The sequence below is a fragment of the Eptatretus burgeri genome, chromosome 8, assembly GCF_056783735.1.
Source record: "Eptatretus burgeri isolate ZD-2024b chromosome 8, Ebu_testis_v1, whole genome shotgun sequence".
Lineage (NCBI taxonomy): Eukaryota > Metazoa > Chordata > Myxini > Myxiniformes > Myxinidae > Eptatretus > Eptatretus burgeri.
The window spans coordinates 65,160,342-65,177,134 of NC_140968.1; the positions used below are offsets into that span (position 1 = coordinate 65,160,342).

The 16,793-nt window shown below is 42.1% G+C and overlaps 1 protein-coding gene and 1 long non-coding RNA gene across 2 annotated transcripts in view; one reads left to right on the forward strand and one right to left on the reverse strand.

Annotated features, from left to right (window-relative positions):
- Positions 1-16,793, reverse strand: part of LOC147021910 (uncharacterized) — a 135,027-nt gene that overhangs the window by 48,033 nt on the left and 70,201 nt on the right. The window lies entirely within an intron of this gene.
- Positions 1,168-3,094, forward strand: LOC147021912 (olfactory receptor 52Z1P-like). The gene has a single exon (XM_085893524.1). The coding sequence runs from the start codon at positions 1,671-1,673 to the stop codon at positions 2,640-2,642; it is 972 nt and encodes a 323-aa protein (XP_085749650.1). The 5' UTR covers positions 1,168-1,670; the 3' UTR covers positions 2,643-3,094.

Here is a 16,793-nt window from a genome sequence, read left to right on the forward strand (position 1 = left end):
TAGAACAGGGCATTTCCATCTTCTATTGTGAGTACACCAGCATTTGGAAGTTTTTCATCCATTACTCCCTTTGTGACAAATGAAAATCCTACTGCCTTGTTTGTCTTTGCGAGGTAACCGTCAGCGGTACCTATGCAGTATGGCACGGGTGTGAGACAGAATTTCATTACCTCTGCCATGTTGACTGTGATGTCTTGTGATTTCACGAGAAGCTTGGTAACAATGTACAGCTAATGCAATCAAGAGCTGATTGAATCTGATTTGTATCAAGAGCTGATATGCAAGACCCCATGTGCTTGTATTCAACCACTTTGCTTTGAGAAGATTTAAGTTCAACCTTCTTTTTTGCATTGGCCATCGTCTTCAAATTGATTTTCTTAATTGGCTCAAAGAAGTCGACTTCTTTCTTCTTTAGTCTGAGCTCCACAAAATTGGACCTTGCTCTGGCCCCTTGCTTCTCAGCTGTAAGTAGATCAGATTCAATGTCAGCTGATACTGCAGCACCTGAGGATATGTTATAGAGTCTGCTTCTGTTAATTGAAGAATCAAATGGGTCTTGGAAGTTGGAAAAGGCCTCCATTGTTATGTTAACATAATGCTGACTTCTCTTGATCTCGGCTTTCGATACATCTCTATGTTCAGCTGATGAATATGTGTGCATTTCTGCCATTGCAAATGTTTCAGCCAAGTATTGGGACCGCTCATGTGTGGTGAGAACCCATCTTAGGGAAGCTGCATTGTTCCGTGTAAAACCAGATCGCCACCATGGGACTTTGAGTGTTTCATAAACGTTTCTTCCATTGTTTTATCCACATCTGTGCACATTATCCACAGACGGAAACACACTAAATTGCGTATTTTCGTGTGATGACCATCACGAAAGATAAATACCCACGTTATAATCCATCGCAGGAAAAGTGATGTTGGATGAAATAAATATTCCTTGCATATGTCATATCTTCAGATCTGCACTCATTGAATCATAGGTTGAGAAAGTTTGAAATTAAATATTTTCTCGTTAAGAATGACAAATTACATTGCAACAAACAATGATTACAGAATCGTTCTTTTGAAAAATATTGGAGCAAAACAAGCATTTATCGGTTAAGCTAACAGGGTCTTCGGTTTTATTTGAAGTGAGATAAATTATAAATCAAAGGAAGCGTTTACAGTGTCGGAATTTAATGAGGCCTCATCTCGAATAGTGTGTGTTCAGTTTTGGTCACCACATCTGAGAAAGGATATCGCTGCCAGAGAGGGTACAACATAGGGTTACTAAATTGATTGTTGTCCGAGTTTGACGAAGCAATGAGGAGAAGCTGAAGGAAGCAGGACTTTATACATTAGAAAGGGATTCTGACGTTTAAAGGAAATGAGATGTTTAATATAATCAAGGATTTTTTTTTTGAAGAAACTGACCAGATCTTAATGAAGCACAATCAACAAGAGAGGTAATATTCAAAATAGTTTCATGCAATTGCCCTCTGGTGACCACAACCGAAATGGAACTTCATTTTCAATCCACATGGGATTATTATTCTGTGATGAAAGGTGGAGACAGTTGCCAAATAAATGTCCAACATGCTGGCATTATCTTACATTTGGCTTATGTTCAGCTACAGATTATATTCTTGCATCATATTTGCTTTTCACTCCATTGGACATAAATTATGGAGGACAATGGCAAGCGTGCAAACAACCAGTCTCAGCATCCTGACATATTTCTCCTTCAGACATACCTTGAGAAGAACAACCATCGCCTCTGGACTTTTATTGCCTTTTTCCTTGTATATTTATTCATCCTCGTAGAAAACCTGACTCTGATCATGCTCATCATAATGGAAAGGCAACTGCACAAACCCGTCTACATCTTTCTGTGCAATCTGGCAACGATCGACATTGTCGGCAGCTCAGCAACTGTCCCTCGTGCCCTGTACAGCCTGGTTGTGACAAATGTGATATCATTTCCCATCTGCATGGTTCAAGTGTTCTTCCTTCATTTTTACGCAATTTTCCAAACATACCTGTTTGCTTTAATGGCCATTGATCGCTACGTGGCTATCCATTACCCACTCCGTTACAATGTTCTCATAACAAACAGCAGAACCCACAAGGTAAATGCTCTTGTGATATCCTCTGCAATATTGATGGTTTTGGGGTTTGTTTTCCTTTTGCTTCCGTTAACGTTTTGTGAGCAAAAACTGTTGCCAAACTCTTTCTGCAGCCACGGCGGTTTGTTCAAACTTGCTTGTGGTGACACAACATTTAATAGTGTTTACGGGACCATCATTACGCTTTTAAGCACAGGTGTGTCTCTCATAATCATTGCATGGAGCTATGTTTGCATTCTGTGGATTTGTCTGCGGCAGAGACAACATTCAGATAGCATCAACAAAGCTCTGCACACGTGTGTGACGCATTTCATCTGCCTATTGGCATTTTTCATGCCTGGTATATTTTATATCATCTTCATTCGCATTGGAAAAAATTATTCGATCTCGAATTACCTGCAAGCTATTTTTGACTTGATGCTGTTTGTGATGCCGTCGTTTTGTAACCCTCTGATCTACGGACTACGTATGATGGAGATCCGTCAGGTGTTCAACACTATGTTTGGGAAGTGCTTTTCATATCGGAGATAACTTTTAAAACTATCTTCATGTTAAATGATGCCAAACATTAAAGTTGAAAATTATTGCTTTTTCATTTCAGATTGAAAATTTAAAAGATAAAAAAATCAGCAATCCATTGAAATTGGATTGTTTTCGTCAATTGTTGAACTACATATTAAAATAAAAGTACATTAATTTCAGTGGAACAACTTTTTCAATACTTTTACCTCAAAGGATAGAGATCAAGGAAATATTAATACCTAAACACATGGCAGATGCAAATGAATTGAAAGAGCACTGTGGACTTTTCTCCATGGAGCTCATCCTTAAAAAACAAACATATTCGTACATCATGTGTATGCTATTAAACTTGCAATCAATCTTTGAAAGCCTGACCAAAATAAAAACAAAGATTAGATGGTTTTACTCTCTCATTGTTTCCTCTGCCACCAAAGGTAGACATAGTTTATGTATTTTTTTTTTTTTTTTTTTTGCCAGTATCCCCCCCCCACCCCCTCCACCACCCCAATCCCCACCCCTTCTTTGTGTTCTCCAACTCAGCATCCCTTCACCCCATGACCCTCTCCCATCATCCTCCTCATCAAACCCCTTCCCATCATCCCCCTGACACCATCGATAGTAATATAACCCCCTTGGCTGCTGCCATGGGGAGCAGGTGCTTGTCGTATTTAATAAACATAAATAAATTATTGTGTGGGGCAAATTAAATGTGAAAAAAATCTTACTCAACCAGGGAGTCAAACTGAAGGGAGTCAAATTGAAGGACCTCATTGCTTATGTCATGACAGCCAACTGAGCCATTGAATCTTTGTGTTAACATAAGAAATTTCTCACACTAACACTCTATATATTTGTTATGGAACTGAGGTTCGACATTCAACATGAGGGGGACTTCTCGGACACTTCCCGACCTCCGGCCTTGCAGGCTGGCATGTCTCGGAGAAGTAAGCAGTCCGTTGGGATGTGAAGCAGACACTAACATCGATTGGAATGGCCAAGCCAGGCAGGGTGCACTGTTATTTTTAAACATTTACCTGGCTGTTGGTTTAGTCCGACAAATTAAGGTTCATACCCTCAGCGCGCACCTGTCAATTTATTGATATGGCTGAGCAGAACCATGGTAACGCACTTGCTAGTTATGGAGCCAAACAATGGGCCTAAACTTCCCGTCTATCTAATGGTGCAGACTATGTTCGACCAATATGGGAAAAAAGTGAGCAAGTTGAAACAAACATGTACGGGTTTATTTCAACAGTCGGAACACTGTGGGGTTGGGGGGGGGGGCATGCATGCAAGCAAGCAAATATTGTGTGACACGTATGTGCAGTAATAGTTTTATTCACAAGGTTTGATATGTAGGATATTTGTGAGGGTGCGACCTGTAATGTATACAACAGGGGAGGGAGCTGGTGTAATTTGTGTGGCATGTATGTGCAGTCAACAGAACAGAGACACAGAGCAGAACCTAAGTGGAGAGCCCATACGTAACTTGGTTACATTATGCTCAAACTCTCACCTGCATCTGTGCAACGACCTGCATAACCCTACCTGCCTCTATGCTGATGATGGTACCATCTACTGCCTGCTGGATGAAATGAATGCCACCCTTTATCTGAGTGAAGATCTGCAGAAGATCTACGAGTGGGGACAGAAATGGAATGGTCTGTTTGCTTCCAAGAAATGTAAGGGTGTGTCTCAGTCAACGACTACCATGTGAGCATCCTCCAGTTCTTCATTTGGTGGCAAGGCCTTGCAGCATGTACACTAATTTGACACACTCGGAGTCAGTTTCTCCTGGAGCTTGGGTTTCCAGTCTCACGTGAACTCCATCGCCGTTAGAGCTGGACAAAGAGTAAGTGCCCTTCGCAGTATTGTTCCATACTTGGATCCACTTGGCCAAGCCCAAGTATACAAAGCCCTTGTCTGGAGCACAATGGAATATCCTCCCTCGTTTGGATATCTTCAAGTGCCATGTATCTTTAAAAGTTGGATGTGCAACGTCATGCTGTATGTATCAAGGCCCCCTCCACAGCAATTGAATATCAATCCCCTACCACACAGGAGAATAGTAAGTCTGCGTTTAATGTACAGACATTTAATGTACAAAAGAAGTTCCAGCACTTCTGAAGACCATGCAACCTCCATCATGGATTCCATCAAAGTTCACCAGAGCAAGTGCTTCCTTTGGAAGCTATGCTGTGCTGTGTCTCACTGGCAAGATTGAGTGTGCTCTGTGGAAGCAATTTTAGCCACCTTAAGACAGAAAAAAACTTTAGTTCAATACAAGCTGTTTATTCAGTGAAATAAAAGATGCTTTTGTGGACAAGTGGAAGGCCCCAGCCTGCTACATCGTTGCAATCTGAAGACTTAATTTTACAAAGAATATTGAGTGTATATAAAAGTTTTACCAGGGTGTGTCGACATAACAGATGGATCTTTGTGGACTTCAACATTGCAACATAGAATGGTAATTGGTCTGTTTCGGAGCTTGCTTATAGCCCCGGGAGGGGGTGTGGGTGGAGGGGGATAGATGGTCATTCTTGTTTCTGTTTCAGATGGTCATCAGATCGATGAAGTTTTGCAAGGTTGTTTTTGCTCCAGAAGAATGTGTGTATTCGGCCCTCTCCGAGTTTTCCCAGCATATATTTATTAAATTCTTTCTCAAAGCACTAAACTAATATCAGTTAACTTGCATTTTTACATTATTATAAATTCAATGAATAATTCCACAGATCACTGGTCACTTGTTCAGTATGACCGCTCCTATATGCCAGCAATAATACCAGTGTGGAACAGTTTACCAGATGCCACTGTAGGTCAGTTAACTTGCATTTTTACATTATTATAAATTCAATGAATAATTCCACAGATCACTGGTCACTTGTTCGGTATGACCGCTCCTATATGCCAGCAATAATACCAGTGTGGAACAGTTTACCAGATGCCACTGTAGGTCACCCAACAACATCCAGGATCGATGCTTTCTGCTCGAGAGCACATAAATATCTTAAAGTCGAATACAGTATAATTATGATAATGTTGTTTTGTATGTATGATTCTATCACCTTGTTTTTCTTTTATTATTAGAATTTTCTCATTTGAATTTTTGATACTCTGTGATTCATGGTACAAGTGGGCATTGTTTTTGTTTTTTGTAGTGCTTATCCATAAAAAAAAACACAAAAGTGAATGAATCATCATTTCTCAAGCTTCACAAACTGGTCGGAAATACCTTTGTGATTCTGAAACCTGTGTTCCTGCTGAGGAAAGGTGGGGGGGGGGGTGTGGGGGGTGGGGGGGAGTTGACATCAGCAAAAAGGAACGTTACAAATCTCAAAAATGTTGAGGTGATATTGTTCTTGAACAAGAATAGTGATTTATAGTTGTTTCCAAACCACTTTTGTTCTCATAAAAATTTGTCATTTTGATATAATCGTGAACAAAAATGTGGACATGATATTGTTACGGACCCGGGTTCGTGCGGGTACTACGAGGGTCTATCCAGTTCTCCCCCGACTCACAGGGAATCGAAGCTGTCGCTCACAAATAAGCCCGTGTCACGGCAGGTCGCTAATCAACCACTAACACCAACAATTTAACCACGAGATGCAATGTGTTTCTGTTAAGCAGATTATGGCTGGTTTGTCAGTGGTAATCTGTATGGAGAGATCAGTCAGGTTCGAGCAAAGGCCCTGGATGTTTGAGGTCCACACTGTTGAGGGAGAGGGAGAGGAGGAGGCTTTGGGTGAAGGGAGAGGAGGAGGAGGAGGGTAGTGTGAGGGAGGAAAGTTGGAGGTAGTGAGAGTTGTTGAACATTGAATACAGATTGTAGAAGAGCTTGGGGAAAGGGTCAGATGGGAAGGTGGACAAACAACTAGGTGGTGAAGGGATGAATAGCAGTGGGGAGTAATAAGAGAGGGGGGGGAGGGAAATGGGAGATTGGAGGAGATGGAGGAATGAGCTGGAAGATAGAGGTTGGGGGAAGGAGGCAGCTTTGCAGATGTGAAGGGGGCAGTTTTGAGAAGGGGAGGTGAGAGGTAAGATTTGAAAGGGAGGGGTGAGGGGAAAAGCATTGAGAGGGAGGTGAGAGGATAAAAAAAGACACAGTCATGGAGGAGGGGGGGAAGAGAGGGGTGCTTCGTGGGGGAGGAGAAGACTGGGTAATGGTATGGTTGAGGTGGGAGTCGGCAGGGGGGGGCAAGATTTGAGGCGGTGGGAAGAGGGAGAGATGTGATGAGAGGAAAGAGAGAGTGTTGGAGATATTGCACAGTGTACTGAATGAGAGTGTGAGACATTTGAAAACCATACAGTTATGGGCGTCGATTGGTGGGGGACATGTCCCCCCCCACTTTTTATCAAGGGGGGGGGGACAACATATTGATTGTCCCCCCCCCCCCACTTTTTTCATTGAACGTAAGTTACGTAACACAAAACGAGCTGCTCTCATACAACCAGGCCGAGATGCTCCTTAAATACAAGAATACATTTTTTAATCTCTATTAAAGTTTTATTGGTCTATTATAGTCCTATTAAAGATGATAGGTTAACAATTAAACATTGAGAATCCGTGCTTCCCAAGTGTGGGGGAAAAATTTATATTAATGTATTTTAAATTGTAACAAATGGAGTTTCAGAAATGTAACTTTTATGCTGCAAATTGAATTGGCTGTCATTTCTGGCCAAAAGACTTTTGCCCTAAATGATAAGAAATGTGTTGTTCTGGAGCAGAGTGACCGAGCTGATAAATGAACCTTTGCTTAGAAAATGTACGAAGTGACTTTGTGTCTAAAGGACACGTCTACAGTCTGGGTGAATATCCCCCAACCTCTCTCTCATGGAAGTATAAAATGTTTTGAAAGACACATTTTCTTAGTACGAGCACGTGAGGAAGTATAGTTTCTCAGTGGCTCGTACTCCTTGGAACTGACCAAGTACCAAGTTAGAATAAAACTCTCTGATGTAATGTAGAAGTGAATTGAATCGGGTTGGTCTAACTGTTAACTAAAATAAGAATAAATGAAATAGAACCAAATAATATTGCAATCAAATGGGGATTCTTAAGTTCATTGTACAAGGGTGAGAAGTGTATGGTGTATAATTAGGAAATAAATTGTTTCACAAGGAAGGACTTGTGTGGACATCAGTTTTATCAGTGTCGATAGGGTTTTTTGTAGGGTTTTATAATCAAATCGGACAAACGTTAAACTCTGTCTGAATTCAAATAGGATTCCACAATCGACCAGTTAGAATCCTTCAGGAGGACAACGATCACAACAAGGTGGGTTTAAAAAATCCACATCAGTTGGTGCCGTGACTCGGATTCGAACCAATGTTGGTGCGGTGCTCGTGAACGGAGGTGCTTAATCTGCCGGAGGCAGTGCCTGGAGGAACGACAAGTGCTTGAGCGAAGGTAAGGGAGAGCGCTCTCAGCAGGTAACGCATTTCGAACAAAGAAAAGTTCATTGTCAGATAATTTTATTGAGAGAAAGAAGAGGATCCGGCGGAGGGAGTCCGTTTTAAAGTAAACGATAAGTACTGTAGTTGTTTTAGAAAAGTGCTGGAGAAGAAGAGGAGTCAGATGACAAGAAGAGGCTCGTTAAGGAGCCAGACGCGTAATTAAATGGGCATGATGAAGCGACATGCCACATGTTTGCATTGATACGGACCGGCTATGAGAGAGATGGCCGAGGACACGGCTGAGACGCCGAGATAGGGTTAAAATAGATAAATATTATAAGTTACCTGTTTGTAAGAGTTTTAAGAGTTACTTTTTGTTCATTGAACTCACTGGAAGTTTGTTGGCAGTGAGGTTGTTATATTATATTGTGTGGAGGTTTTACGGATTTGTAAATGCAATGATTTGCACGAAACGTTTTGTGGAGTGCAGGAGATGATTAACCAGCTGGGAGCATGGTTGGTGATTTGCATTGAGATGCGATGTGTTACTGAGAGTAAAAAATGAAACTTGTGCGATTCCAATATTCACTGCAATGAAACGTGTTCTGTTGGGATTTTGACGATATTTTAACTCGTGCTGAGTTGAGCTGTGGGTCTGTTTGAAATGGCATGTTATACATTCTTTGCGTTGTATTTCCACGCGAAGGTCGCACACTACACTGTGTGAGACCCCCTCCACTCGATCTGTGGGGGGTGGCATATCTTTACACTGAGTCTTTGTTCGAGCCTTTGCTTTAGGTGTGAAATTTGATTCATATGCAGATTCAAGAGGATGAGATAGAAATGTGATTGGTATTTGTCACGTGATCACACGCGAGTCTATGAGATGCAATGCTGTTTAGTGTATGTGTTGAAGCCATGACAGAGTAATGCTAAACTGTGGGTTTTGCCTGTCAGAGTTTTTTTCCTTTTTCTTCCCACTGGATGTGGAGAGAACTTCCTGTTCCTCGTTCCTTGGTGTTTGTGGCGCACCCTCTGGACTGAATCTGTTTAAAGTGAAGTCCATTTAGGAAAAAGTGTTGAAGTTTTATTTTACAACCATCGGGATTTTGAATAAATTGTGAAATAACAATTGTGAATGTGGATATACTGCATGTGATTTAAATGTAGAAACGTGATTTGGAATGATTTTAATGATTTGATGATGTTTAGCACGTGGGGCGATTCACAGATAATAGATGATTCCCTCGGATGGACGTTGAAATATTGTTTTATTCGTCTGCGAATGTTGAGGTTACCTGAACTTGTGCTGGGAAGGCAATGGCAAACAACCCAGTGTAACCCTTTGATCGATTCAGTCAAGGTAAATTCATGATTTAATTGGATAGATGCTGAAGATTTAATTTTTCATTTCTGGATTTTAAAAGGAAATATTTTGTTTTGACCAAAAAGTTGTTTAAGAGAGTTTGGATGTTTATTCGTCTGAAGTTTAAGATGCTTTTCTAAGACTGGGATAAAGATTGTGGAGGGTGAAGCTGCATGTGTAGACAGAGTGTTTGAGCTGCAATTTAAATGATATTTGACAAGTGATTTGACAATTTTTGTGAAACTGTTTAAAATGATTTATTTGTTTTGATAAAAGAAAATGGATTCGTAATTGAGAAGGTTTGAGGAAGTGATAGATGGTTTGTGTATGTGAGTTGGAAAAATGGCAGCATGTTTGCTGTTTTGGTGAGAGAGAAGTGGACAGATGGAGAAATGTCAGAGATTTAAAATGTCGATGGAAATAGCAAATGAGATGGATGTTTTGAGTATATGTACAACTGGGATTTCTGTATATTTTAGCATGTTGTTTTGGGAAATAACAACGAAAGGGATTAAAATATTGATATGACATATAATGCAAGTTAAATGCTTCCATAACAATCTTTGTTAGTCTTGTAGAACTACATGTGCCCATGACGTTTATTGATTGGTGTTTAATTGATGCTTTGTTTGTTTCGGAGTGTTGAAAGCAGTCTTTGAAGCAATGTACGATTTCATCTAAATGAACTTTGGAATGAAATTCCACACAAAAAATTGGACAATGGGAGAACCCAGATTTGGGTGATTGAGCATTCAACACATGATTATCCCTCCCCTTCCCGAGGAGATAAGATGGAGCAATGTGGGAAAAGAAAGAAAAAACCCACTGAGGAGAAGGTTGAGCAAAGTCTTAACATCGGCGTTGTGTGATGCCTGCGTGGAGGAATGTTCTCAGCCACACTCTCGATTGCCGCTCTGCAAATACATCGTGAACTTGCTGTGGTTACTTCAATGTACGACAGGCCTGCAATTCCACACTGCGCTCCTTCAACCCAGTGTCTGGCCCAAACTTGTACTTGCCCACATCTACCTTCTCCTCAGCTCAAGGAGTGCTTCGATTGCGTTTCCCGTTGGGTGCCGCTCTATCCACACCCTGACCTGTTTATCTTCTGACTTCGGGTAGCATGTTTTCAATGTGTGACACATGCTGATGAACAGGCCATAAATTAAATGGAAACACACTCATTTTCTGATATGAGCACACGCTGCCATTGTTGATTGAACTTGAATAATGGAAATCTTTTCTCCTTCAGGAATGGGACATGGTAATCATGTGTAAGAAAAATTATTCAAATTTTCCTTAAAAAAAAAAAACGGGGGAGTGTAGGGGAAAAATTTATATTAATGTATTTTAAATTGTAACAAATGGAGTTTCAGAAATGTAACTTTTATGCTGCAAATTGAATTGGCTGTCATTTCTGGCCAAAAGACTTTTGCCCTAAATGATAAGAAATGTGTTGTTCTGGAGCAGAGTGACCGAGCTGATAAATGAACCTTTGCTTAGAAAATGTACGAAGTGACTTTGTGTCTAAAGGACACGTCTACAGTCTGGGTGAATATCCCCCAACCTCTCTCTCATGGAAGTATAAAATGTTTTGAAAGACACATTTTCTTAGTACGAGCACGTGAGGAAGTATAGTTTCTCAGTGGCTCGTACTCCTTGGAACTGACCAAGTACCAAGTTAGAATAAAACTCTCTGATGTAATGTAGAAGTGAATTGAATCGGGTTTTTTTTTTTTTTTTTTTTTTTTTTTTTTGTATACCTTGGTCGAGGCTCGTATGAGAGCTAACACACAACTCACAGCAAGGAGGCATGAGACAAGAGGGGCGGGAGTGGAAGGGACAAAACATTGGGGAACAGACACAGGTGAACTGTGGAAGGGAGAGGGATGGGGATGGGACGGGGAACATGGCGAGGGGAAGATGGACATTAAAGGGACTTTCAGGAAGGAAAGCAGGAGAATTGAAGGAAGTGGGCTTGGGTGGATTATCGGGGGTAGAAAAGATCGAGGATTTGGATGGGGGAAGATAAGAGGTGGTGGTGAACAGCTGTTTTGAAAGCCTGAAGGGAAGAATGGGAAAGAATAGAGTGAGGAAGTTTATTCCAAAGGCGGGAAAAAAGAGGAATGAAAGAGTGAAGATGAGCAGTGATTCGTGATTTTGGTAGTTTTACCAGAAGGGGGTTGTTGGCGGACCTTGAGCGCCCTGTGGAAATGTGGTTGGGACAAATCGCAGAGAGAGCAGGGGGGCAAGGCTGGAGAGGAGTCGGTAGAAGACAGAAAGACCACCGACCAACCTGCGGTGATTGAGTGAGAGGCCCAAAGACTCAGCTTCATTGCGGGAGATGCCAATGATCTTAAAAGCCCTGGTTTCGACAGCGTGAAGTCGAGAAAGGTGGGAGGCAGGAGCACCAGCCCAGAGGGGAGAGCAGTACTCCATCAGGCTACGGACAAAAGCTTTGTAAGTGGTCAGGAGCTCAAGAGGGCCGAGGAAGGACTTTGCACGACGGAGGATTCCCAGTCGGCGACTGGCTTTTGAGGCAAGGTTGGAAATGTGACTTTCCCAGGAAAGGTCATGGCAGATAGTGAGACCCAGAAGCTTGAAAGAAAAGACTTCTTCCAGAGGATTGTTGAGAAAGTGGATAGGGGGGTTTTGTAAACGGTCCTTTCGAAGAGACATAGTGAGAGTGTGAGATTTGTCTGGATTGAAAGACATGTTCCACGTGTTGGACCAGTTTGTGATTTTATCCAGATCTGCAGTGAGTGAAGAAGCTGCTGCTTGCCGGGCTGAGGGATGACAGATGGTACGGCAGAGGGTTGAGTCATCGGCAAAGAGAAATAGAGGATTTTCCAGAGAGTCCGAGAGATCATTGATGAAAACCAGAAAAAGAACAGGGCCCAGAACGCTACCTTGAGGAACTCCAGCCTGCACAGGAAGAGGGGATGAAAGAACTCCATTTAGGGCCACACGTTGACTGCGACAGGAGAGGAAGTCTGCGAGCCATGAGTGGAGATGGCCTTGAATACCATGGGCAGAGAGTTTGGTGAGTAGGGCAGGGTGCCAGACTGTGTCAAAAGCACGTGATATGTCCAGGGATACGGCTCGGATTTCCTGTCTGGCATTGAGGACCTCCATCCATTGATGGGAGAGCAGTAGCAGCATATCTAGGGTAGAGTGACCTGGTCTGAAACCAAATTGATGATTGGAAATCAAGCCATTGGAGAAGAGGAAGGATTTCATGTCTGAAGCGATGATGGATTCCATAACCTTGCTGATGATTGGGAGAAGGCTGATTGGTCTATAGTTACAGGGATCTGTTTTTGCACCTTTTTTATGCAGGGCAGTGATGTTAGCAGATTTCCAAGCAGATGGCAGATGACCTTGGGAAAATGAGAGGGTGAATAGAACAGAGAGAGGGTGAGCAAGAGCAGAAGAGCAGGCTTTGAGGACACGTGGGCTGATGCCGTCTGGACCGGTTGCAGAATCTGACTTGAGGTTTGAAAGCAAGCTCTCCACCTTGTCAGGAGAAAAGGATACAGAGTCCAGGGACAGTTGGGTGCGACTGGGTAAAGTGGGTAGAGATAGTGATGGGTTTGGGACACAAGATTTAGCTGCAAACACCGAGTTTAGACATTCAGCTTTATCACGTGTGGAATCAGCAGTGCGGCCATTTGAGGTAAGGGAGGGGATGGAGGGGGAACATACACCAGAAACAGATTTGATTAAACGCCACCAGGATTTTGAGGAGGGAGAGAGGTTTGAGAGTTCAGACTTGAGATGAGAAAGATGTTGTTTTCTGGCTCTCCTGAGGGTAGCTACACACTTGTTCCGAGCTTTGTGGAAAGAACTGAGATTGCCCTCAGTTGGGTTTGCTTTCCATGAGGCAAAGGCAAGTTGTTTCAGGACAACTGCCTCGCCACAAGCTTCAGTAAACCAAGGGCGGGAGGAAGGGTAAGACAACTGAACACGAGAGGGGATAAATCTGTGCATGAGGGAGAGCAAGTTTCTTTGAAAGAATTCCCAGGATGAGTTGATGTTTGAGAAAGTAGTGATAGGAGACCAGTGTGTAAGTTTGATGGCTGCTCGGAGACCCTGCCAGTCGGCTTGAGTGAAATGCCAGACTCGACGGCGGTGAGGTGGTTCTCTGATAACAGCCAGAGAGATGTCCACTTTAATAAGGACGTGGTCAGAAGAACCAATTGGAGCGAAGGAAGAGCAGCAGATATTGTCAGGGAAATTTGTCAAAATCAGATCCAGAAGAGATGGAGTACCATTGGTTGAGATCCGGGTCGGGAAGTTGACCGATTGAGTCAGTCCCAATGAGTCACAGAAAGCTTTTGCTGATGTCCCATGGCAGGTGAGAGAGGTACCCACACCTAGCCAACTGGCGTGATGACAATTGAAGTCGCCACATAAGAGGAAGAGAGAGTTTGGATGAGAAGATAGAAGATGGTCCATGTTTTCGGAGAGTGAGGTGTAGATGGAGTCATCACTGTTCGGTGGACGGTACAGTACACATATAAACATGAGGTGGGAGTGGAGGGGAAGCCGAAGCCAGAGGTATTCCTGGGGGTGTGGGGGAGTGAGAGCAGTGCAGGGAGAGTGAGGAATAGAGTCTTTGATGAAGAGAGCAACACCTCCACCAGGACGAGGCTCAGGTCTGTCATACCGTAAGAGGTTGGTCTAACTGTTAACTAAAATAAGAATAAATGAAATAGAACCAAATAATATTGCAATCAAATGGGGATTCTTAAGTTCATTGTACAAGGGTGAGAAGTGTATGGTGTATAATTAGGAAATAAATTGTTTCACAAGGAAGGACTTGTGTGGACATCAGTTTTATCAGTGTCGATAGGGTTTTTTGTAGGGTTTTATAATCAAATCGGACAAACGTTAAACTCTGTCTGAAGTCAAATAGGATTCCACAATCGACCAGTTAGAATCCTTCAGGAGGACAACGATCACAACAAGGTGGGTTTAAAAAAATCCACATCACAAGCCATGGTCTCCCACCGACCAAGTGTCCATAGCGACATCACTTTTTGATCCTTCGATGTCGGCTCTTCCTATCATTGCGAAGCAGAATTCGCCAAGCGCTGGATTGTTCACCCACTAACAGGGAATGTGACCTGGATATTTTGAGGTATGTTGGGACGTTTTCGGACTTTGTATCGTCATTTTATGTGTTTAAAGAAATCGCGGCTTCATGGCCAGGAGTGCCACGCCTCGGATAGTGTTAGGCCGCAACGGCTCGGGCCCCTTTAGCGACCAAAATAGTTTATTTCACCTTTCTAACTTGTATCGCCGGATGCCTGATAGTATTACCTGCACGATGATGTGTGTGTTTAATTTTTGTGACTTTGCACTGTCGAATTATAAGCCAATAAATGATTTCGTGGTCTGGTATGCTGATTGAGATGGTGGAGCTTGTTCAGGATGACGTGGTTTCACTCTACCGGCTCGCATGAACGAACGGAAAGATATTTTGTAATTCTGTTTTCATATTTCGCAGTCGAAAACAGTGGCCTAAATCCCAACGTTGAAAACCGGGTGAAAAAATCGAAGGAAAGTGGGTATTTTGGCGACTAAATTAGCTTTGAATACGTGGGAAACATAAAATAAAATGCGCTGATTCACTCGCTTTTATGGCGGTTAATGTAAATAATGTTTTCATCAGTACGTGGACTTAGGGGAGGTATAGACCTACAAAACGAGAGGTATCATTCGGTCGTCGGACTTATGAGGATTAAATTATAGATTTTAAAAGGTAGCTGTTGAAAAATATACAAAATTCACCTAAGCGGTTCGGACAAATGAACGGAAAATTATTTTTGAATTCTGTTCTCGGATTATACAGTATCTATTGGGTCGTAATGAGATTACCTCAAAAATCTGATTTAAAAAGGCTTAGGCTTAGTAGCTTAGCCGCGGCTTGCAATTGTTACTAGAAAAAATAACGTTCCGGAAGGAATTTCTCTTCCGCAATCATCCGAATAATTTTCCATTTGCACAAGGACAAAGACAAAGGATAGACCGACAGAATAAGGTGTCTCATTAAACTGTGTGATTTAGAATTATTAAATTAGAGATTTTAAATGCAGCGTTGAAAATAAAATAAAGAGGATTGTCAGCTTCTTCTTCACCATGTCGACTCCACAACGGTTCTGGGCCCCTTTTGCGACCAAAATGGTTTATTTCACTTTTCTAACTTATGTCGCACTATACTTAAACAAAACGTATGGGCATGCACTATACTTAAACAAAGGTACACGGTTTCAAAGTTGTTGTGTTTTTTTTTTGTTTTTTTTTTGCACGTACGGGCATGCACGTACAGCCACGCACATACGGGCACGCACATACGGGCACGCACGAGTGGAAATGATGAACGTATTTACAAATCGACAAACTATGTACAATAATTGGAAAGAAGAGAGTGCACGTTCGGACGGCAACAGATCTTAATCCCTCGTCTCCTGGCCTCGTGGTTTGTTAGAGGTAAAGAATTACATAAATGTTCACATTACAACTGATTTTAGCTCATTCCTTTGGTGAACCCTTTTGATGGCATGCAAATAAAGAACACAATCTTTAACGACGACGCTAACTATGAACCAATAATATCATAATCATCTCACTCAAATTTAGCTCATTGGTTAATTAAATGCAGATTAAATAAAATGATGAATATTAATAATCCCAGGTAATAAAATACCAGGGTATCTGACCCTAACCAAAAGTAATAAAAGTAATAAGCACGTAGCCGGGAACGAAGCTAGTAATGGAATGCTAAATTGGGAGCGCGGATGCTAAATTAAGAGCTGAACTCGTATCAGCGCTCTTTTAGGAATACATGTGCTACGCAAAGCTTATCACATGCCAACATTGTGCCTGGAGGTATAGTGACCTAGCCAAAAGTATGTTGACCTTAAAAATGCCCTGTTACGCAAAAAAATAACCCTTATAATTCACGTCAAAATTTATTCAACTAAAATGTAATTCCCTTCTCGTTTCATAGAGGATATGGATATCAGAAAGTTTTTCGCGACAGCATCAAGTAGCACATCCCCAACCACTCTGATTTTCCCAACCACTCTGATCTGACATCCCCAACCACCTGGAGCAATCAAGTTCACAGAAAGAGGTGGACGATTCAAAGGAGAAGATAGCAGAAAAGGGTATTTTCATCAGGAAAGCGAGTACTCGTCCTAATTTCCCAGATCAGCCTTTTCAACCTCATGATGTCAGTTGTATCCCAGTCCAAATACTGCCAAACCGAAAGTTGAAGTTTCAACAACAGTGGTTCAAAGATTTTCCGTGGTTTCATTTTGATCAGAGCATCGGCGGTGTACTCTGTCACACCTGTACGGACGCTTCTCGTGAAAAACTTACCGAACTTG